Source organism: Cibotium barometz, chromosome 62 (assembly GCF_041138505.1).
Source record: "Cibotium barometz isolate CiBa-2024 chromosome 62, ASM4113850v1, whole genome shotgun sequence".
Lineage (NCBI taxonomy): Eukaryota > Viridiplantae > Streptophyta > Polypodiopsida > Cyatheales > Cibotiaceae > Cibotium > Cibotium barometz.
The window spans coordinates 5,571,204-5,596,027 of NC_141107.1; the positions used below are offsets into that span (position 1 = coordinate 5,571,204).

Consider the following 24,824-nt stretch of genomic DNA (forward strand, 5'->3'; position numbering starts at 1 on the left):
CTAGAAGATGGGAAGCACTTGTTGACAAATTGTTTGGGGAAGAAGAGGAGAACTCAAAGGATTGTATTGAAGATTGAGTTCTTTGAGTCAAAGATTAAGTCTTATGAGCCTTTTGTTGCTCATATCAATCATATGAAGAGTCTTATGATTCATGAACTCTTGGCCATTTGAGCATGATGATGCGGTTTGCGGTGCTCTCTTGAAGAGCACGCTTAAGGAATATGGAAATCTTGTCACTACTCTCTCAAGAATCTACCTTCTCTAACCTTTCAAGGGATCACTAGCTCCCTCCAATAAGAAGAAAATAAGCTCAAAGGAAGAGGTGAAGATCAAGCTTTCTACTCTAACAAAAACAAAGGGCCTTAACGATAAAGCTAAAAAGTATATTTACTGTGATAAAGTTCATGAAGAGAAACATTGTTACGTCAAAAAGAAATATAACTATTGTGAAAAGCCTAATTATGAAGAAAAGGATTGCTTCATCAAAAGAGATCATCACTAGTAAATCTTGCAAAAGTAGTGTGACAAAGAACTACCCTTCAAAGAAGTTGCCAACTTTGTCCAAGATTATGCCTAGGCCTTGTAAAAGGCTTCCTTGAACCAAAACCGCTCATATAATATCCCTACTCATTTTGTAATAATGCCTCACTATGGTCATTTTGTCAAACCTAAGATTGCTAGGTAAATCCAAATAGCTAATGTCTCACTATGGTCCTTTTTTGTGAAACCTAAGGCTAAGATTTCTAGGTAAATCCAAATAGCTAAGGAGAATGGTGGTGATACCTTAGAAGAGAGTAAAAATCCACACATATGGTGAAACTAGTGCTTGGTAAAAATTCAACACATTTCTCTGATGGATAATCAATTAAGGGGGAGTATTACAGTAAAAAGCCACACACATGTGGTGAAATGAGTGCCTTGCATGAGAAATGCAAGAGTCTTTTTCAGTTTACACACTTAACCTCAATCTCAATGCCAGTCGTGAGTGCAAGAATGGGGAGCATAGGTAGATGGAGATGGAGAGAAGATCAAGAAAAAACACTCAATACTCACCCACACAATCCACTAGCAAGCAAGCATGCATCAAAGAGAGAAAGTAAACGTACAAACAAGTATCACCACAAGAGCACAAGGCTAGACTCAATTGTGATAATAGGATTATGTCTTTTCTTATTGGTCAAAGTGACTTACATACAAGCCTTATATTTAAAATGACTTATATATAAGCCTTATATTTACAATGTCTAGTCATCCAAGTAATGGAATTATATCTTTTCTTATTAGTCAAAATGACTTACATACAAGCCTTATATACAACGTCCGGCTACCCAAGTAATGGAATTACATACAAGCCTTACATTTATAATGTTTGGTCACCCAAGTAATGGGATTATGTCTTTTCTTATTAGTCAAAATAACTTACATACAAGCCTTATATTTACAATGTCCGGTCATAGGCTGATTTCCAATGTATACAAGATGGGGACATTGTAAATATAAGGCTTATGTCTTTTTTCTTTGCCCCCATCTCTCTCTCTCTCTCTCTCTCTCCCCCCAAATGCTATTTTTTTCTCCAAAGGTAATGTTTTAATAATATTTTTTTCATTTGAACCTCTCTCTCTCTCTCTCTCTCTCTCTCTCTCTTTGCACACTCTCCTGTAGTCTGTGGGTGAGCATCATGTGGCAACACGCTCCTATGCCTTCACCCAAAAGCGTAATAAGCTCTGTGCTAGTGATGAACATCCCACAACAGCCCACTTCTACACCCTCACCCAACACCATCTCCCTTCCAAAAAAAATGCTTTGGTTCAGTTTGAGTGGAAGTTCTCCCGAATGGTCAGTTTTTTACAACATTGCTCCAATGAAATGGATGGAATTTCTCCCCTTGCTTCACTCTAGCCATGATGGGAGGCAATGCACTCCATTTCGCCATGAACGGAGGGGAGGAGAGTCAACAAAGATGTCACGATGACACAAGGCTCACATTGATTTCACACGCAGCTTCCACAAAAGAGAAAGAGGGGACTCCACTAAAAGAGAGAGAGAGAGGAGATAGATGGGATAATTTTTCTTGCTTTGTGAGCAAGTATGTTTAGCATAGAATGGCCTCTAACCGTTACTCTCAACTCTTTGACTCTCTCTCTCTCTATTTCACAAACACTCTCTCTCTAACTTTGTCAAACTCTCTGTTTCTCTGTAATTAACTCTCTTGTAACTCTGTAACTCTCTCTCCAACTCTTTTTTTGAATATACTCTCTGACTAGCTAACTCTCTTTCTATCCCAAAAACTCTCTCTAACTCTCTTTGGATCTTTCTCTATTACTCTCTCTATCTAACCCTCTTTCTCTATAACTCTCACTCTCTATCTAATCGTCTTTCTCTATAACTCTCTAACTCTCTCTAAGTCTCTCTAGCTAGAAATCTCTCTATAACTCATTGTAACTCTCTCTCTACTTCACACACACACATACATTCTATCTTACTCTCTCAATCTCTCTCTCTCTCTAACTCTTTCACTCTCTATAACTCTCTCTCAATCCCTTTCTCTTTCTAACCCTCTCTCTCTCTCTCTCTCTCTCTCTCTCTCTCTAACCCTAACTCCCAAATAAGATACATGTACAGTACTATATAGGAGAGAAAAGAAGAAAGGGGGAGCCAACATGTGGTAGCTCCCAACCTCTCACTAACTCTCTTTCTCTTTCTAATTATGTGACTCAAACTCTCTCTATTACTCTGCCCTCTCTCTAGCTCTTTAAGTCTTAACTCTCTCTCTCTCTCTCTCTCTCTCTCTCTCTCTCTCTCTCTAGGGCTATAACACTATTGGGGTGAAGTAGGGCTGCTCCCTGTCTCCCATTCTATTCGGGCTATACATTGATGAGATATCTGACTACATAGATACACAAGGAGGACCATGAGAACGACTGGTAGGAGTCTTGATATCGATCCTATTGTATGCAGATGACATTGTCCTTACACCCGACTCACCGATAGAGACACCTAGATGTAGTACAGACTTTCTATGAGGAGTGAGACCTCACTGCAAACCTTGGGAAGACCAAGGTTATGACCTTTAACACTACTCCACAGTGGATAGGCAGATATGTGCAGCAGTTTACTTACATTAGGGAGCTTTAGCATGTCACATCATATGTATACCTCAGGATCACCTTTTGCTAGACCTTCTCAATGTGGAAGGCAGCTGAAGCTAGGTTTCACATGTGGCTATGCAGCCCTAGGCTCACTAGAGAGGCAGTGATCATTCATACATTCCAGGAGCAGAGGATGAAACTATGGCTATTTAACATGCTACTCACACTTGCACTATTGTATGGAGCTCCCATCTAGGGCACAGCCTATATCACATGAGGAGACAAAGGGGGTAACCAACTGAGTCAAATATGAAGGAAGCATATGATGGATGGAAGCCAATGGAAAGGCCCTTGGTGAGGATGATCTCGCACATGATTAGGAGTAAGCCATCACTGCCACACGAGATTGTGCAGGTGGAGATGGGGGCTGCACCTATAGTGACAGGCTCTACTTGAGACAATGACATACTAGCACAAGATATGGGAGCTCCCACAAGACAAGTACGCCTAGCTTGCCCTAAAGTCCTCGAGATAGCTAGCACTAGATGGAGACACACAGTGCTGGTATGCACAAGTGGGCACTTGATTCAATTTACATGACATTCAAATGGAAGCGCCCCCCACCACCCCCCTCATTTAATATATACATATATACATATACATATACACGTACATGTACACGTATACGTATACGTATATATATACGTATACGTATACGTATATATATACGTATACGTATATATATACGTATACGTATATATATACGTATACGTATATATATATATATATATATATACGTATATATATATATACGTATACGTATACGTATATATATATATACGTATACGTATACGTATATATATATATATATATATATATATATATACGTATACGTATATGTATATATATATATATATATATACGTATACGTATACGTATATATATACGTATATATATATATATATATACGTATACGTATTCAAAGGAGCCAACAGACTTTCCATACACTCTACAAGCAATAGGATGATGTATTTGGATCTACTTGCATCTTGCAGAAAATCCTGAGTTGTTAGCTCATGATCCACCTACCTGTGAGTTTGAAACTGACACTTCTAAAAAGCCCTAATGTTATGGCAACCCAACAATATGCAGCAAAAGACACCTGCTTGTAGGACACTCCTGTTTTCAACGGCCCTTTTGATGATCCTCAATTACTCACATGCAAGATCTTATACAACAAATTTAGTAATGGTACCATGCAACCAAGGTCTATTGATGATCCTCATTTACTAATGACCAATATAATATTCATAAAAATTAGCATAAAACCAAGGTCCTTCATATTACATCAAATATCACAATGACTCAAGACAAAGAACCATTGTTGGTATGAAGATTGTAGGAGTCCTCATCATAATCCCATAAACAAGTACAAAAAAAGTGATACTACGATTCGTTCAAGTTGACATGGTTTCTCCAGAGTGTACTTCAAAGGGATGCTCTATCTGCCAGTGTCAGGACAAATTATGAGAAAAAATCAGTATGGCAAGGCCATATCTTCAATGCAACAAGCCAAAAATGTGGAAAAGTAAAAAGAACTCTAAACCCTTTCTTGCATGAGCCTTTGTGCAAAAAAAATGCATCATTATCTTCATTAAGGAAAGCCATGTCAAAGCACTCTTAAAAACCTGATTGTTCGAAGTCCATGATGACTCCATTCGTAAGGAGTGAGTATTTCCCTCAAACAGCTCCTCCAACTTATTTTTGAGTAAGATATACTCTTGTTGAAGGTTTTGCAAAGCTTGCCAACACCTGCTTGAATCAAGCAACGAAAAGTGTTTGAATGAACATCTATAACACTAGCATCAAGCAAAAAATGACCGGCTCAAATATATCCATAACAAATGATTTGACGTAAAGAAGTTCTATCAAGGGAGGTGTATTTTAAAAAGAACCATGGAGCATACCCTTCCAAATCACTTGACTCACAAAAGCTGCGGAATGCAAGGCATGCATTCTTCACTCGTGGGACTCCTAAGCTGTTGTACGAGCAATCATCAAAAGGTTTATTAAGTAAGCATGATACTGGCTTGTGCAGTAGAACCTTGTCATTAATTCCCAAACAACACAGCAACATTTGCTTGAAATACCTAGCAATTTTTGGTTTCAAGTTTGCTTACAAACCCCTGATGATGAAACTACTAACTTATCAAAATTATCAAAGGCTAACCTTGAACTGCTCCCTTTGAATTGATGCACATATGCGTCCACTACTTTGAAATCCACAGGATCTTGGCTCCTGCATGTCCCAAAGTGATGAACTTAAGCATTCTTCATGCAGACAGTCTGCCTACTCTAAGAGTGTTACGGATCATAATTGCCTGTTAAAAATCCCAGACACAAGAACAATAGAGCAATTTGAACGTACCGTTAACGGGTCAAGTCTCTACCACAGCTGGTTATGTGAGAATGTGGTATGTTTGGATATGTGACTATGTATGTGGCATGCTTGGGTGTGTGCACATGTGAAATACTTGGATATGTGCGTATGTATGTGGCATGCTTGGATATTCAAGTATGTGGCATGCTTGGATATGGCATGTTTGGATGTGTGAGTATGTAAATGACCCTACAATGCATCCTTGCTGGTGATAAATGTTCCCTTGGATTTTGCTAAGCACAAAAACACATACAGGGTTTTAGTGAGCTCCTCAAGCAGTCTTTTAGAATCTTCAAAGTAGAGCCCCGCGACCTCGGCCACAAAGTCGGGGTTGCTCTCGTCTTGCAGTTGATGAAGTTGAAGGAACTGATCATCAACAAAGCCCTAAAAACCCCAAACCACAGCATTTCAACTAAACAGGCAAGTACTTAATCCCAAATTCCAAGCGTATGACTCTTTTAGGTTTTTAATGGACTCAAAAGATCAAAGGAATTTTGCTAAAGCATGGTAAACTTCTGGGAATTAAGATACATACATACTGTAAGAGGTGTGCTTAAAATTAATGATTTTCAAAGTGTAAGAGGTGTGCTTAAAATTAATGATTTTCAAAGTGTAAGAGGTGTGCTTAAAATTAATGATTTTCAAAGTGTAAGAGGTGTGCTTAAAATTAAGATACATACTGTAAGAGGAGTAATTTTAAGGGATTAGCAAGATGAGCCAACTGATATACTTAAAATTCATCTGAAATGGAAAGATTTTCTCATAAAATCCTTAAAACACCGTAGAATTAGCGAAACTTGACTCTGTAATCGAGATATATTCACCTTAAAGATGAGAATTAAAGGGATTCAGGAAGACTCTGACCTGCTGAATGAGAGAGCTCAAGTGCTCTGCCATTTTTGGATCATCCATGCTCTAGAAACTACAAAGGGTTGAGGACGATATCTCCTTTGAAGACATTATTGCAGAAACTGGTTTCTGTTGCAACGATGGAGACGTAGATGCCCACAGTGGAAATATTTGGGTGGGAGCAAAGGGTGCCCATGATGGAGTGGCATGTGTGACCGTGGTCCTAAAGGCTGGGGAAACAGGGAACCTGTGTGTACCTTGTATAATATTGTAAAGGAGGAAAGAACAGGCTGCCTTTGGTGGACCCTAAAAAGCATGGACACCATCAAATCTTGGAAATATTTAAAAAAACCCAAAGGTCCCCTAAGGCCCTAAGTGGGAAGAAAGTGCCCATCATCATCACCACATGCCATAGGTCCACCCCCTCTCCAAAGGGTTCCCTTCCTGTCCTCTCAAGGCCATGACCTCATCATGCCCATGTTCCATTGCCATCTTGGTGCTGGCTTGTCACTTCATGCCCTTTGCCTTATGAATGTTACGCTGGATACACACTCACTAGGAGTCGGGGAAGAAAGTCTCACAACGTCAAAACATCTCACAGAATTTCGGAAAATCTCCCTCGCCCACACACCAAGGAGCAAGGGAAAAAAAAAAGTTTGGAACGCTCCATCGTTGAGCTGACCTAGCCTGGAGGGGGCACACAGAAGCACGGCTATATGTAACTCCCTTAGAAAACGACCAAGCATGAAAGCTTCCTTCATGTCCTCTTTAAGACTATGGCCCTCTGACTATGTGCACTAAAAGTCCCCTTGCCATCCTAGTGGCTTACGAAGTAAGACTCTTTCCACATAAATGGCCAAAGATAAAGATTCCATTATGGCATTTTGGCCTAAAAGCCATGCATTGCACCATTCAAACAGAGTGAGGACTCTATAGTAAGGCTCCTTACACAACTTGTATGCATGGATAGTAGAGATTGTACACAAAAAGCACTTTTGCACTCATAAGTCAACTTGTTCATGCTCGTAGTGGCTTTAGTAAGGCACTTGAGCAAGAAAGCGAGCAATCTAAAGACCATGTCTCTTTCAACTGGCAAGTATTGACACATAGACGAAGATGCGAGCTAGACCACATGTTAACTTACACTCTTAGAAAATGGGAGTTTGTTGTTATTACAACTAATCTCTTTACCATTAGAGTGTCTGGTTAGTGTAAATATAGGTTCCATTATAAAATAGCGAAAACTTATGATATATTTTGTCCCCATGATAGTTACTAGGTTATGTTTTTGTATGTACTTGAAATGTTGCTTCAAACCTAAGCAAACTTGAGAGCTATCCTTAGATAGGAGAACTTAGACCTTCACCTATCAGCATGATGGCATCTTCACTATCCAATAAATGTTAAACATCTCCACGTGTATTTTATATACAAGCTTAGGTCTAATGCGTTACAACAAAGACATAAATGAGTGGGTTATCTTCCTTTCACCATTGAATCATTTCTTAATCCTTGGACCCACTCATTGAATAGCAAGGAAATACAAAGATTAAGCCCTTCTTAAGCTTAGCCAAAATGATAACAAAAACATGGTTACATGTCTTCGATTGGTTTAAATGTAATTTTATTTAGGAGTCAAAGTGAAAGTTAAAGACTCTAATTGTGGCACTTGATAATTATTTTAGGGGAATTAAGGTATAAAAAGTTGCTCCCATTAGTACTAGAGGAGAAGCTTAAACCCTTAGTGGTGTGGCCATTAGCATGACAATATTAGCCATGGTTTTAAAAGAAGAAGAAGGAAAGAAATAGTCATATTCATCTTAAAAGAAAAGATTAGAAAAAGAAGAAGATTCTAATTAATGAACTTAAAAAGAAGAAGAAGAAGGAAAGAAATAGTCATATTCATCTTAAAAGAAAAGATTAGAAAAAGAAGAAGATTCTAATTAATGAACTTAAGGATTGATTCCACCATACGTATGCAAAATGATTAGTAAAAGAAGGAATCTTTTTAACAATTATCCTTAAAAATGTGCATACAAAGTGGTTAGTAAAAGAAGGAATCTTTTAACACTTGTCCTTCAATTGTCTACTTACCCACTAGAAAAGTGCAGCATCCTTATCCCACATCTTAAAAGAAGGAAAGAAATAGTCATATTATTTTTGAATTGATACACATTGAGAGTTTAGAGTTCTTAAGGGGTCAAACTTAGAAGTTAGAGAATACATTTTTCAACATCAAGGTCTTTAATCAAGGATTCTTTTAGATAATCAAACTACATATGTAGTATTTCATGAGAAACTTTTCCATTATATACAAAAGCCTTTTAACTTAAATCTTAATCACTGTAATAACTTATCCAATTATTGGTGTTTCTTATCATGAATTGTCCTTAAAAGATATAGGTGGTAATGGTCGGTGCTTATATCAGCACTAGTTGTAGCAAATCATGGCCATTGAGGCCCAAAGCTTGTTTTCCCTAATGCCTAGCACTTAGTATGGCTTTTTGAAAAGTGATGTGTTTACAGGTTTCGAATACCGAGGCAATACGATTTTTAAGATTGCCGACTACCACTAACACACATGTTCTTTCTAAACTAGAAAAGTTTACTTTTTTGAAACGTGTCACTCACTAACATTTTGAAAGATTTGTATATAGCCAGTAATGCTATGGAATATTTGCAAAGTGTTGATCATTGTTGCACACCCCGCTAAAAAGGGATTCGAATTCAAAAGAAAAAAAAGATGTAAAATTGCAAATACTAATCACCAACACTTTTCAAGAATGATGTAAATATTAATGACCAACATTAAGGAGAGTTTGTAGTTTTAATGTAACAAAAGTATGATAGAGGTATTCCCCAAAATATGTTACATTATTTATAAAATCTTAAAGAAAAACTAAAAACCCATTCTTCGGGTTATTTTTTGACAATTCTCTGCAATTTTGATTTTCAAATCATTATTCAACTATCAAAATTACATAGCAAAGCAATCTTCAACTCCATCAAGCATCAAATCTAAATGCCCACTTGAATCTATGTCCAAAAGATCTATTTCTAGGGGGTGTAGAATAGATATAAGTGTCTTTTAGAGAGACTAAGTCAGCCTTGAATTGAGAAATAAAAGTACTTATAAACGTTGCAAATTTTGAAATGGATTTGTCTTCTCCAAAACAAGTCTAAAGATATCTTGTGGGGTGTAAAAAGAGTGTCTTAAAGTCTACGCCGCAGGCCTTAATGTGAGAAAAAGAAGTCATAGATGTTTGTTACTTTGATTGTTTATACGCATAGAAATGTATTCCAAGTTTACAATCACCATCCACATGAGTAGCTACAGTCTTGTGGTGGGCTAGAATAATGCCTAAGAAAACCCCTTGGATCCTACCCATTCCTTCGTCTTCTATCTCTCACCTGCAAGGTCTAGTATTGGACTGATGGAAGTAGTGGCAACATCATAATATTCTACAAATTCTTACTCTCACAACCTCTCAACTCCTCTTATCCTCCCACTTACTCTCATGCTCTTGCTTTCTTCTCAACCTACCTAGTCTTGATTATGACTAATCCATCAAAGTCTTTCAACAACACAAGTACTATTGGGTGAATCTAGGATCCAAGCTACATCTGCTTACTTGTTCCTTGCCTAGCAACTTGGGTGAGAACAAATGGGATATGGTGAGATGCATACGAGTGGAGAGAAGCAAAGATAATGTGGAGATAAAGATGATGGGATATGGTGAGATGCATACGAGTGGAGAGAAGCAAAGATAATGTGGAGATAAAGATGATGTATACGAGTGGAGAGAGAAGTGTACATAATTTTTAATCTATAGTATTAGTATTACCCATACAAACCTTAGTCACCTTAGACTCGAATGCGGATTAGAATTCAGATTCAAAGTACCATAGAATTGCAAGAAGAAACACCAAAAGCCGGATAAGAAAGTTGAGGATTGACTGTTGGCAATATTGGCAAAGCTTGCTAGAGGAAGTGTAGGAGGAACTAGATCAAAGTCCGACCGGATGTTTGGTGTACCAAGTGCTCCAATCAAGGTCATACCAAGAAAGACTAGAAGTTAACCCCATACTATACAACATGCCAAACCACTACTCATGTTACCGAGGCTTGTCAGTATAATGCCGAGTTTATCATCCACAGCGAGTAGTGGAGCTGACACAACCAACAATTCTATGCCAGTTGATATCTAAATGAGAAAATAATAAGTAAGGTGACAAAAAGGTGACTAATACTATTTTAGTATGCTGGTTAATATCTAAATGCAAAAATAATAAGGTGACTAAGTTTTGTATGGGTAATACTAATACTATAAATTAACAATAATGTGGAGATAAAGATGATGTACACATGCAGAGAGAAGTGTAGATAATGTGGAGCTAAAGATGATGTAGCGGTGAAGTGAAGACAAGTGAGATGGAGGGAGGTGGTAGAAAATGAAGTGAGTTAAAGTAGTGAAGTTGTGAAGTGAGTGAGGTGAGAGGGGAAGTGAAGTAAGGTGAGGGGAGGTGAAGTGGTGAGATGAGGGGAGGTAAAGATGATGTGGTGAGTGAAGTAAGGTGAAGGCATGCCAAATGAGGTGTCACTGAGGTGAAGATGATGTGTGGCAAGGAAAGTGAATTTAAATGGAGTGAAGAGAAGTGAAGGAAGGTGAAGTGAAGTGAAGTGAGTGAGGTGAGGTAGGGTGAGGGAGAGAGAGATGAAGTGAGGTGAAGTAAAATGAGATGAAGGGAGAACACATTTTTTGATGCACAAGAAACTTGCAAGGTTAACTAAATAAAGATGTCCTTAAATTTGAATTGGTTTTTCCTTTTTCTAAAAAGATAATGTAAATCCTGACTTGTAAGGTTAACTCAATAAAGATGCCCTTATATTTGAATTGATTTTTCCTTTTTCTGAAAAGATAATGTAAATCCTAACTTCATTTTAAAAAAATATATACAAATTTTGATAACTTCTACTATTTTGTATAGCCTCAGAGTTACTTACTTACATTTAGGTTTACTAATTTTATTTTTTAATTTACTTTGATTTTTTCTTTTATGAGAAATTCATGATTGCAAAAAATGTCATATTACCTTTTAATTTAGAGTGTCAAAACATATAAACAATGTATTGAACATGTGTGTGTGTGTGTGTGTGTGCGTATGTGTGCGCTTGCATGCACGTGTACACACATGTGCATTCGTGTCTAGTTAAATAAGTAAATCCTTTTAAAAACTTAAAAATAATAATTCACCTTATTGAATATATACTTTCTAGTTCTTATTTTTCTAGGAATTTTTTTTATCATTTATTATACCCTATAGATATAAATTTTAAGAATTAGAAAATATCGCATAGTTCTAATTGTAGAATCTTATGTATATTATAAAATAAACCAACTGAGCTTTAGTAAAACATCACCACATATGCAAAAAAATTTATGACATCATCCATGAAACCATTTTATTTTAAATAATGAGCCGTAGATATTTGTTCTCTTGATAGTGTGAGACCCTTACCCCTCTATTTATGGTAGCGAAATCACACTAAAAGTAGAGCAACTCATTCGGGGCCCCATATCACAATGTCCTAATGCTTGTTTATTCCATCAATATCTCTCAGTTTGACTAGAATAATCCTTATGCAAGTAAGGTGAATGATTCCTCTAGGTGTATTCCCTTCATAATTCTCACAAAGCAGGTCACATCAAGCAGCTCATTCCGACTCAACAAGATGTCATGACTCCTTCATTTATGAGGCCCAATGTGTCTATCCTTATTCATGATTTTCTAATTAAACTATTTGTCTCGAGTTTTCTCACTCTCAAAGATACAAATTTGTTTCATTTTGGAAAGTACCCACTTCTTGGGTCCACCCAACTGCCCACTTTCTAGTGTTTAATTCTTTTTCTACTTTGTCCAGATCCATAGGCTCAACTAGACCCATCCACTCTAATGGGTCTAACCTTCCACACTCCATAGGACCTAGAGCCGGTCTAACTCATGCACCGATAATTGAAATTACCACTTTACTCATAGACCTCACTTAAAAACAACATTTTACACGTGTACACACACACACACACGCACACACACACACACACACTCCTTTATGGAAACAATAATTTTTAATACATCACACTGTTTCTTTCAAATCATGCATACATCATATGTTCACATAACAAATATACAAGTAACACATCGGTGTCATCTCATCAAAATAAATCTCCTCGCACCACAATCATGATCCTTAGACTAGGGTGGTATACACCAATGGGGCTTATCCTAGCCCTGTCCAATCGCATGGGTCTAGCCTTCCACCCTCTAGTGGACCTATGGAGTTGGTGTGAACTCACGCAGGAACTCACGTACCCATAATTAAAATTACCACCACCTTACTCACACACACCACTTAAAAACAAGAGTTCATAGGCACACTTCTTTACGAAAAACAATCATTTTTCATACATCAAGTTATTTCTTTCAAATCATGCATATATCGTATGTCCACATAACAAATATCCAAGTAATGCATCAGTGTTACCTCATCAATATAAATCTCCTCGCATCACGGCCAATTCTTAGACCAGGATGGTATACACCAATTGATCCCAAATACTCTTGGACCATTGTGATTGGAGGAGCACTACAATGTCTCACATCTGCCTTAACACAAGTGCCAAATAGTCCTAGGAGTTGCTTCTATCAGTCCTCAAAGCATGAACACTCCAGGTAATACTGGTATCTCAGGAGTCCTTATGTCTAGTACCAACACACATACTTAGCTACCTTGCCCATTTTACTCCGAAGTTGCTTCCTATCCTCACACCAATTGTGCGAAGAGCACGCCCATATTTGGTTGAGAGAAGTCAAGGTCTCAGGTAATCACCTTCATATGATGCACCCCTCAAATATGAATATAATATTCCAAACAATAAGAAATATTTCAATCAAAACATACCATAATCACTTTCAAAGTAGTGTAAACCATCACATACTTGATGAGACATCATATCCGACTCTAGTTGAAACTTCGAATCTCTGAGTTCTCTAGCCACAACATATCTTGGCGAGGGCTTCTCAAGAATCTTCCCTTCTTGGGATCATTTCCAAGTCTAATCCAATCTATTTTGCTTAAGGTAAAGATGGTCATTCTAGCTCATGAATTTAGGCTTTATGACACATTGAGAATCCTTCTAAGGAACCTTGGTTGTTCTTAAGGGTCTTAAGGATATCTCTCCTTGAAGGTCCCTTAATCTTTGTTTCTTGAGTCCTATCATCATCACATTTCTTAAGGATTGGGCCTCTTGAATCAAGCACATCAATCCCTATTCTTTTAATCTTGATTTTAATCTTAGACCTTATTCTCCATGAAAGTCACTTAGTCTAATGCTTCGTATACATTGCCTTTTGAAAAACACCTTCTCTTGATTAGAGTGCTTTCAATCTTTTGAGTTTAAAGATTAAATGTGACTTTCTCTCTCTAAAAGACTTCTTTTCTTAAGATATAGATTTAATCTAATCATAATCGGGATCCTCTAGATTTTATAAAGTTAATTATAAAGTTCTAACTTGATCTTATACTTCAATCTTTCTTGCATAAGAGGTAATTTTTCTTTCTCTCACTAGAATCACTTTTTATCTCACTAGAATTATGCTTCTATAATTCTTCTCTCTCTAGAACTCTTTACATCAATATTCAAAAATAATTCTAATCATTTTTTTGAATAATTTTTAATTGATATAGGGCCTTCTTCTTTAGTTAAAGCCATTTTCTCTTTGTAAAATCCTAATCCCATTTTCTCTCTCTAGGCCTTATTCTAAATTTCATTCTAAAACCTTGACCTTCACTTAATTAACATTCTAACCTTCTTTTTTTTTTCTATGAGGGGTCAATGTACACATCTATGGGCACCATTAACGTGCACATGTGTGTGCATTCTTAATGTACACATTTATGTACATAATTTAATGTACACCTCAATTCAAGCCTAAATAATGTCTAAAATTCAGAGCCATCTATCCTGTCCCACCCAAGGCTCAACCTCATAATTTATAGGTATACAATCATTAATTTTATCTAGAGGTCAAATCATAAATCTATGGTTAATTAATTGGGGTAGGGACATATAATACTCTCTTCCTAAAAATTAATCTAATCCTTAATTCTAAATCAATTTCAAACCTTAGAATTATTAGAATTCTCATCTAGTTGATTTAATTAATTCTATGAACACAACCATGTGGAATCCTATAGTCCTAGTACAAATTCTAACTTTCTTGCATAATTATTTATGCAGATAATATTTTATTTACAATAATTTACTTTAGAACAATCAAAAGCAAGATAAATACTAAAAAAGGTCAAATTTGAGCTATAGATGTAAACTATACCTTTTGGCCTAGCTTTGGGGCTTGATATAGATGCACAAGGTCCTACACAACTCTAGGATCCCATTAAGTTTTTGCACCCTCCTAGGTAGCTATAGTTCTCAATTTACAAGATCTAGGCACTTTGGAAGAGTTAGAAGTTCTAGAAAGTGACCGTACTAGCTTGAGACATGTACCAGGCAGCACTAAAAACTATGAAATGGACTATCCTAATCCCTAGAATAAAATTCATGGATTTCTCAAGGAAGGGAGAGGGTATTTATACTTGAAAAGGGTGGCTGGAAGTCTCTCCATGCACCTAGTCCTCTTAAGTTAATGTCAAGCTATACTATTCAATCCATGTAAACCATAGAAATTGGGGCTAAACTCAACCTTCGATTTACATGCATTAACTTTATCCAATAGGAAATGTATGACTCTTGTTTTGCATAATCCACATACCATATACCACCAATAAAATACTCAACCTTAGATTTACATGCATTCACTTTATCCAAAGTGAACTAATAGGAAATCGATGACTCTTTTTTTTTCCATAATCCACATACCATATACCACCAATAAAATACCATGGTAGATAAACCACCACCTTATGAACCCAATTCCACCTTATTTTTTGCCAGACTATGGTTTTCTAAACCTTAGGAGAATTACCCTTGCCCAATTAATAGTTGCACACACACATATGCATACACATAGTGGTGCACTATCAATTAATTCTTCCAAGGGAAAGCCTTGCAAATTTCACCCTAATAGTTTTAATTAAACACTAGCACTTGAGTTAATAAATTTTTTCTTGTTCCCAATTAATTTTATTATTTTTCCTTTTTGACCTCTATTAATTGAAAGTGTGTATACTAATGTGCACATGTGCACTCAAGGCTCCTTCTCATTTTTTTTTTGCACATAAACCATGAAATTTTACTCAAAAAGGTTTTTTCTATTTTAATATATTTATTTGTACATTTTATTAAATTGAAAACAATTAATTTTTATAGTCAATTAAACTTTATTGCTTAGTAAGAGAGATCTTACAAATTGAAATAACAAACATTGTATTATAATTACACAAATATTTCAAGCTCAATCATAAGATTTTAATTAAATCACCTATTTTTACTTAGTGACACTACATAAAAGATATCAATGATTCTACTATGAAAATAAACTCAAAACCAAGAAACTAGCATTCAAAACATCTTCTCACTGGCATGCTTAAAAACTCTTGTACTTAAGAAGTCAAGATAACAAAAATCTTGTAATAAAATTCTTCCACTTGAAATGTTATAAAGTTATCACACATACATATGATCAATTGGTGACATATCAACTCTCTCAATAGGTAGGTAGGTTAAGGTCCTAGGAAATTAAATTAAGTTTATTTTGGTGATAATTTGTTTCCTAAGGTTTTGTTGAGGGATAAAATGCTAGAGATTATACTACCCCATGTGTAGTAAGGCCATCATCCTTCTCTTTCACATTTTTGGTTTCTTTGGTACTTTCAAACTATCAAATATTTGTAGTAGACTTTTGACCTTGGCCATGATCCCACCTTGATTTTTTGAATCTACTAGAATATACTCATCACAAACCTCCTTACTGCTAGGATAAACCATTTGTATAACACGTGCTCTTAACTTTCTACATGAATGTTATCAAAGTAAAAATATAGCTATCAGCTTTCAAAGAACGTACTCATCCTCCCAAACCTCCTTACTGCAAGCATAAACCATTTGTATAATGCGTGCTTTTAACTTTCTACATGAATGTTATTAAAGTAAAAATATAGCTATCAACTTTCAATAGTGCATGTTACAAAGAAGAAGAATTAAATTCGTAGCTATTAGCTTTCAACAACACTTCTTACAAAGAAGAAGAATGGTAATGCCTTCTACAAAATGGCACCGTCTCTTTTGTAAGAAACTTACCCACCATTAATGACTAGCTTGAGCAGCACCCAAAAGTACACTACCACTCGGTTGAGCAAGCAGAGCGAGGCTTCGTACCCAGCATGATCCTCATCTTTAAACCTCTCTCAATGTTCACAATTACTTTTCTCCTCCGCTTTACATTCCTTGTTTAAGGAAAAACTTTTTTGGGATAAGACCCATGTCTAAGCCTACTACTATGAGAATGATGATCACTTGGTTAAACAAAAGGGTGTTAAGGAACATTCTTTTGCATGTGATTTCTTACCAATTCTCTATCAAAAGTCAAAGGCAAAAATAAGTTTTTCTTATGCGTTATTTCAAAAGTGGTTTCAAAAGTGTGATGTTTTTCTTATGCGTTTCCTTTTGCGCAAGGGAATACCCAATAAACACACATTTTTATGCTTTTGGATCCAACGTAGTATGCAACTCATCTGGCACATGCACATATGCAATACATGCAAAAACTTTCAAGTGAGACGAATCAAGTTTCTTGTTAGTAAACTTCTCCTCTGGCGTTACATCATGTATGGCTGCAGTAGGAGTCCTGTTCATGATATGAACTACTCTAGACACAACCTTAGCCCAATAGCTATGTGGCATATTCTTCTCTGCCATTAATGCTCATGCTATCTTTGCAATGTGCCCGTTTTTCCACTCAGCAACTCCATTTTGTTGCGGAGTGTATCTACATGTAAATTATCTTTGAATGCTATTCTTTCGCAAGAATTCATAGAACTCATTGGCGAAGTATTCTCCCCCTCCGTTTGACCTTAGGCACTTCACATGCTTTCCTGTCTGTTTTTCAGCCATCACTCTGAAATTCTGAAAATGAGTGAACACTTCACTTTTCTTCTTCATGAAATACACCCACACTTTCCTCTTGTGGTCATCAATGAATGCTACGTAGTACCTGCTGCCAACCATAGACATAGTCTCCGTAGGACCCCATACATTTGAATGCACAACATCTACTACATTCCTCCTCACATTTCTATCATGTGGAAATACATGTTTTATTTGCTTTCCAAATTGACATGCTTCACAAACTTTCTCCATACCTTCAACTTTAATTTGAGGCAGCCCTGTCACAATTTCTTTAGTCTACATATACTTTATCCTTTGCACATTTACATGCCCAATTCTCTTATGCCAAATGTCTATATCTGCAACAGCTCCTGAACCATTTGCAAACATTGTAGCACTCACTTCAGGCATATTTACATTTAATGTAAACATTCTACGCACTCTATTGCCTTTTGCAACCAACCTGTACTTATCTTTAAACTCTTCTACATCGCAGCCATCGGACCTGCAAACCTTGCTCAAGTATCTGGCCAACAGAAACCAGATTCTTGGTAATGTTCAGAACATGAAGTACATCTACAAGGTACTTCACCTTACCATCCTGCATGGACAATGTCACATCTCCAACATGGGCAATTGGATGAGCAGTGTCATCCTCCTGTTTAAACAAAACTTGGTCTTTCAAGACTCTTTATTTCCTTGAACCACTCACCATGACTTCTCATGTGGTTCGAAGCACCTGAATCAACATACCATACGTCATCCTTACATGTTGCTACATTGTTTTCAGACATTGTTTTCAGACACAACATTAACCACATGTTGCATAACAAACAACCTCTCATCGTCCTCATTATTTCTTCTAGAGAATGCATAGTTGTTTTGCTGCACTTTTACATTTTGCATGTCACTTTGCTTCTTATAGCAATCTGCCTGCACATGTCCAAGCTTACCATAGTAAAAACACCCTCGTGTATCATTATGCTGCCTTTTCCAATTACCATGACCTCTTTGACTCCCCTTGCCTCTAAACTGGCCTCTTTCACCTGTGTGTTGTTGTTGTGAATCTTGGGATTGTTGCTGCTGTTAACCATAATTCTGATTACCTGTTCGGCCACCACCTTGGCCACGTCCACGACCTCTACCTCATTCTCTACCTGCACTTGTGTAGAAGGCCTGCTGCTCTAATCTGTTTTTGTTTTGTAAAGACTGTTGATCTTCACCCAAGTTCTTCTCTTCTATAAGATTCCTCCTCAGCCTGAATAATGAATAAGCCTTTACCTCAATACCCTGTAATCATTCCCTATTTCTGAATACAAGAAAATATTATTTTTCCTTGTTTTTGCCTAGTGAGATGAAAATTTCTAGAGAGTGGCAATTTAATATTGAGATATTTTTGGATATATAAATTCTATAAATATCAAAAATATGTTTCCCTAAAATAGAAAATCAAATAAATTTTCCAAGGTGCAATTGGAATTAATTAAAAATAATTTTAAAGACCTTAGCCTAAGGGTCAATATTTTTTGAAATTTTTGGATTATGGTCCAATTAAGGTTCCTATGGACTAATAAGATTAATCCAAGTGTTGGGATGAGATAAATCCAATGAATAAAAGAAAATACCCGAAAATGAGTAAATGCCCACATAAGATGAAGAGTTGACTGAGTACAAGATTTATTAGTTAAAAATTATGAAATATTACTAAAAAATGAGATATTTTGGAGTAATCATTCATTTTTAACACCTTGGTAAGAAAAGGGGGAGCCTTCAAGGAGGCACCTATTTCACACATGTGAAGGAGTTTTAAACTCAAAAATATTAACATATTTTTATCTCTCCTCTCTCTTGGATCAAACCAAATAAAAAAAGGGAGCCAAATTGGTCCAAATCTTATCCAAATTCAACCAAACTAAAGCTAAAAAATTCTAGAACTTAGTTGGACTGGGTTAGTGGCCTCCCTCACCTATAAATAGACCCTCATTCTTTTGTATTCTCATATGTGAAGAACTAGACCATGCCAGTATTACTATAAAATAAGCATATTTTCTATTATCCTCTAAAAATCCTCTACAATTTGGAGAGATTGGAGCTTCTCTCTCTCTTCAACCTTCTTTGGAGTCTTCATCAACATACTAAACCAATTGATTGGTTGGGGGCCTCTCCTAAGACTAAAGAATCAAGTAAAACAAGAGGTAAAGTGTGACTTTACGATCTTCTTCTTAATCTTCTAAATGTTTTTCACTTCTCAACCCCTCTCAAGCTTGAGAAGTATTCAATTGAATGATTCTTCAATACAAATAAAGCTCTCTAATGAATTTTAGTGATAAATCACATAAAGTTTACATTTATGCTTAAATTAAAATATTTTTTTAAAAGCATATCTTTGTGTATCCCAAAGAATGGTCATTCCTATGACCTATTCTATATTCAAATGATGCTTCTCATGGAGCAATTCTTAATTCTAAAAGTAAACTCTATGCTTGTCAAATTAGAGGCCAAAGAAGTGACTTTTTAATGCTTTTATGCTACTTAAATTATGAAAAACTTAGGAATCAAGTCCATAATTGGATATTGATCCAAATGATAGTTATTCTATCATATTGTATTACTAAACTTTATGCTTTTTAAAATTATTAAAATTTATCAGTAATAGCAGTGGAGTTATGGTAAAATTTTTAAAAAATTAACACATAAATCATTTTCATGCATAATATGAAAAGAGCACTTCCTACCATATTCTAGGATTAGTCATCCTAGGTTAATTGAATAATTCTCATCATAACCATGAAAAAATTGATTTTTAGTGTTTATGCATAAATAGTTAATTAGGAAAAAGAGAAATTTCTAGTAATTTATTTTTATGATAAAAGAGAAATTCCATGACAATTGAAATCCATGTATTCCAATGAAGAAAGAGAAAATTTGGAATACTAAAATAATAGATATTTTATTAAAGAAGAATTTTAGTTAAATTTATTGTTATGTATAAATAAATTTAAATGATGAAAGAGGAATTTCCACCATATTTGGAATTTAATCATTTAAATGAGAAAAGTGGAATTTCTAGTATAATGAAATTAATGGAGATTTTTATTTAATTTTTAAGAGAAAATTTAGTAAAATTTATTTTTATGCATAGATAAATTTAAATGATGAAAGACGAATTCCCACCATATTTGGAATTCAATCATTTAAATGAGAAAAGTGGAATTTCTAGTATAATTCCATTAAAGAAAAGAGGAATTTTAGATAAATTTATTTGATGATAAAAGAGGAATTCCCATGACATTTAAATGGAAAAAGAAGAATTCTTTGTATATTTGGAATACTAAATATTTTTATTAAAGAAAAGAGGAATTTTAGATAAATTTATTTGATGATAAAAGAGGAATTCCCATGACATTTAGATTTCAAGCAATGAAATGTAAAAAAGAGGAATTCCCATGACATTTAGATTTCAAGCAATGAAATGTAAAAAAGAGGAATTCCCATGATAATTGAGATCCAAGAAATTAAATGGAAAAAAGAGGAATTTTTAGTATAGTTCAATTTATGATTATTTATCAAAAGTGAAAATATGGGTAGTCTATTGATTTTTGTAAATCTAATGAATTCTTTTATTCAAAAGAGGAATATTGAATATAATTCATTTGAGAAATTGAGAAAGAATATGGAAATAGTCGTCGAGAGAAAAAGAACTTTGATCTAAGCCAAGCAATTGGCAAAAATTTAGAAAAAGTCCCATTATCAGTATCAAAGTAGAAAAAGCTATTAAATGGGAATAGGATGTGAAATGGATGTGATAAGATGTAAATGGGATGCGATAGGATGTGAATGGATGCGATAAGATGTGAATGGATGCGATAGGATGTAAATGGATGCGATAGGATGTAAATGGGATGCGATAGGATGTGAATGGATGTGATAAGATGTAAATGGGATGCGATAGGATGTGATAAGATGTAAATGGGATGCGATAGGATGTGATAAGATCATCCTTGAGGATCAAACCTCATTTGTAGACATTGATCAACCATCTATCCAATAGAAACTAGGTTTTTTGTAATATTTGGAACATGAAGTATATCTGCCAAGTATCTCATTTTTCCATCCTGCATAGATAATGACACTTTGCCAACATGTGCAATGGGATTCGTAGTATCATCATCTGTTCCTACATAACGTGATTTTTCCATTCTTTGCACGTCTTCAAACCACTCTTCACAGCAGCGCTGTCATGTGGTAAGAGGTGCCAGAATCCACATACCATATATCTTGTGATCCTGACACATCCCCTATTGTGGAGTTGTGTATATGCTGCATTACAAATAGATGCTCACTTCTGTTATCACCACCATGTTTACTAAATGATGCATAGTTGCCTTGCTATGCAACTTTCCACTTTTAATGTCATTCTGCTTTTTATAACAGTCCTTTGCCATGTGCCTTGGTTTTCCACCACAATAATAGCACTCTATGTTGTTTGCACTCTAATTTATTTGCCAACAATCTCGACCTCTTTGGCTCCCCCTGCCTCTAAAACTGGTCTCTTACACATGTGTATGATTTTTGTTGCTGCGAATCATTGGACTGAACATTGTTGTCCAGAATTATGATTTCCTTGTGAGTCGCCACCTTGGCCTCGACCATAACCTCTACCTCTGCCTCTACTTGAAGTAGAGTAGAAGGCCTACTCCGGGTGGTGGTATGAATAGTGGTGGAGGTGGGGTTGCCGATTCTTCTTCAGATTCGGATTCCAAGTCTTTGGGTTTAGGTGCTGCGGGGGATTCTTCAGGTGTGGCAAACTAGATTTCCTGAGCTTTAAGCCGCACCAAGTAGTGCAATTCACGTGCAGACATGAATGATTGATTTGAACACAAAGGATATTGATTTAAACATAAAAACAATCAAGCAGTAAGCAAAACAACACAAGAAAGAGGCATCAAGATGCATCGTGGTCGCCAAAGTGTTGTCGGGGACAGCAGTTGTCTTGAGCAGCAACCTACTAAGTGGCTCTAGTTATGTGCGCGTAGCATACACCAGTCGGATATGGATCGGGCACAAGACGAACAGTCATAGCCTATCGGCTACAGGCGTTTGTGCAATGGAATCGACTACTAAGACTACTCGACTTGTGCGGATGATCCTGATTGTTGCGTAAAAGAATAACGAAGGACTTAATAGATAGAATCGCTGGAAATGATAAAAGACAAGATGAATAAATAGACATATGGACTGACCCGGGAGATACACATAGATGATACAAGAGGTGATCTTCCTTTATTGTTTGCAAAGAGACAAGAATATACAGAGACAATAATCTTACAAAGCCTTATTAACTACAACCTTTATAATATTTGGCTTACATCCTTTTATACTGCTCACTCGTAGTGTTAGTGCATTACAGAGATATTTTCATGTTCTAAAGACGATCGATTTATAGGGTAATGACCTATTAACTAGTGATAATGTGCGCCACTTCTGACATTCGGCAGCACCGCTTTGGCTCAATGGTTGCCGTCGCCTACGGTTGTTCGACGATTGGGCAACGACCCAACACACACAACCTGTCATCCATTGGTGGCATATCAACCATAATCTCACCAACCATGTCAGTCATGCCATATATGTGTGGAAGCTATCACCCAGGTGGGTCATCAACGTCCATCGTAGCACTAGTTGAGCTTGAGACGTCGATATAAGTGAATGGATGAGATGTGATGACATGTGAATTGGGATGTCAATAAATGATATGTGATGTGAATGAATCTGAAGTGATGAGATGGAAAATGATGTGATTGGATGACAATGAGTACACATATGAATGGAATGTGGAATAAGTAATGTGGACTGATGAGGGATAATGTGGAAAGACGAGAGTTCATTATAGAAACTGTATTTGTGACCTGTTTGTTGTAAATGACTGTTTTATGTCAAGAATGCTGGGGAAGCATTTTGATCGTCTTGTGATTAAGGTCGTGGAGACCTAACTGATAAAGTTGCAACAGCTGACGGAGAGTCAACGGAGGATATCTCGTGTAGCATAGTCGACCGAGGTCTTGACCAGCCTCGGTTCGATTTAAATGGTGAGCTTCCGGTACGGTGGATGAGGGACCAAGGAAGTGGCCTATGAGTGAAGCGCTAGGTGACCTGCGAAGAATCCTAGAAGGTGCTGACCATACGGTGCTTGGGCTCTGGGTCGCCGAAGATACCCACACGTGCATCGTGGAAGATATTGAATCAAGGAGTAAGAGTTGTTTTCTGAAACCGGGCATGGATTTGATTGATTGACCTTGCTGGTCCTCAACAGATGAGTCCATGGCTCTTTTATATGGATCTGTTGGTTGATCTTGCTGATCTTCTACAGAGATTCCATTTTGTTATGTGAATATATTGCCGGTTACCATGAGCTAGGAAACTATCGAAAAGGCCCCTGAGTGGACAGGTGGTGAGCGTTTTGGTTGCCAATGATGCCATAAGTACACCGATGAAGGAATGATTGGAAATAAGGATTCAACTAGAGATTTTGAGGATTGTGATCAGTGACACAATGGTTTCATTAAAGGATTGAAGATAGTTGATGCTAAGAAAAAAACAAAGGCAATTTCATATTGGGTGTGTAAGTGGTGTGACTAGTTTTATGTTTGCATGAACTTCCGGCTAGGGGGCCTGGGAACTCTTTGTTGGAACTAGGGTTGCAGACAAGCACACAAAGCTTGAAGAAGAAGAAGCAAGAATGCACACAACACACAATGTATTAGATTGTGTCAATGTACAAAGATAAGTTAGCCCTAGAATGATAGGCGTATATACAAGCCGGGAAAAAACCTCCTAAAGAGGAAAAAAGTGCCCCGGCGGTCCTAAGTGTGTTCACACACATCACTGCCTATATATATGGCAACAAATCACTCTTTTCCCTAGTTACTGAGACAAAACCTAACCAAATTCCTAATTGGATCCTATCACTATAGTGGTTGGGCAGTTGGCTAACCCATGGGACTGGATGGGGTTAGGCTGGACTAATGGATCCGTAAATCGAGACTCAATTTCTGTTTAGTTCGATAGATGAAGTAAATTCCGGACAAAAATTGTTCTATGGAAAAGAATCAAGGATTGCGCCTCTCAATGAGGAAAAAAGTGTTGGTCTCTATGATCCAAGTATAGTCTTTTTCCCTGATCTGACTATGGGACTTACGGTTTCGGTCAGACGAGCTCAGTTAGTTAAGGCTTTTGACTACGTTAGGGAAAAGTTATCCTGGTGGAATCACCCGTGCTTTCCAGACAAAGGAAGTTCTTTTCCGGGTTTGGTTTTGGAAA

General features: G+C 36.5%; 1 protein-coding gene across 1 annotated transcript; it reads right to left on the bottom strand.

Annotated features, from left to right (window-relative positions):
• Window positions 1-4,414: 4,414 nt before the first annotated feature.
• Window positions 4,415-6,590, bottom strand: LOC147604063 (histidine-containing phosphotransfer protein 1-like). The gene is made up of 6 exons (XM_086795071.1): window positions 6,394-6,590; window positions 5,783-5,913; window positions 5,320-5,388; window positions 5,057-5,128; window positions 4,778-4,901; window positions 4,415-4,594 (listed from the first exon to the last, which is right to left on the bottom strand). The coding sequence occupies exons 1-6, from the start codon at window positions 6,439-6,441 to the stop codon at window positions 4,547-4,549; spliced, it is 492 nt and encodes a 163-aa protein (XP_086651197.1). The 5' UTR covers window positions 6,442-6,590; the 3' UTR covers window positions 4,415-4,546.
• Window positions 6,591-24,824: the final 18,234 nt, after the last annotated feature.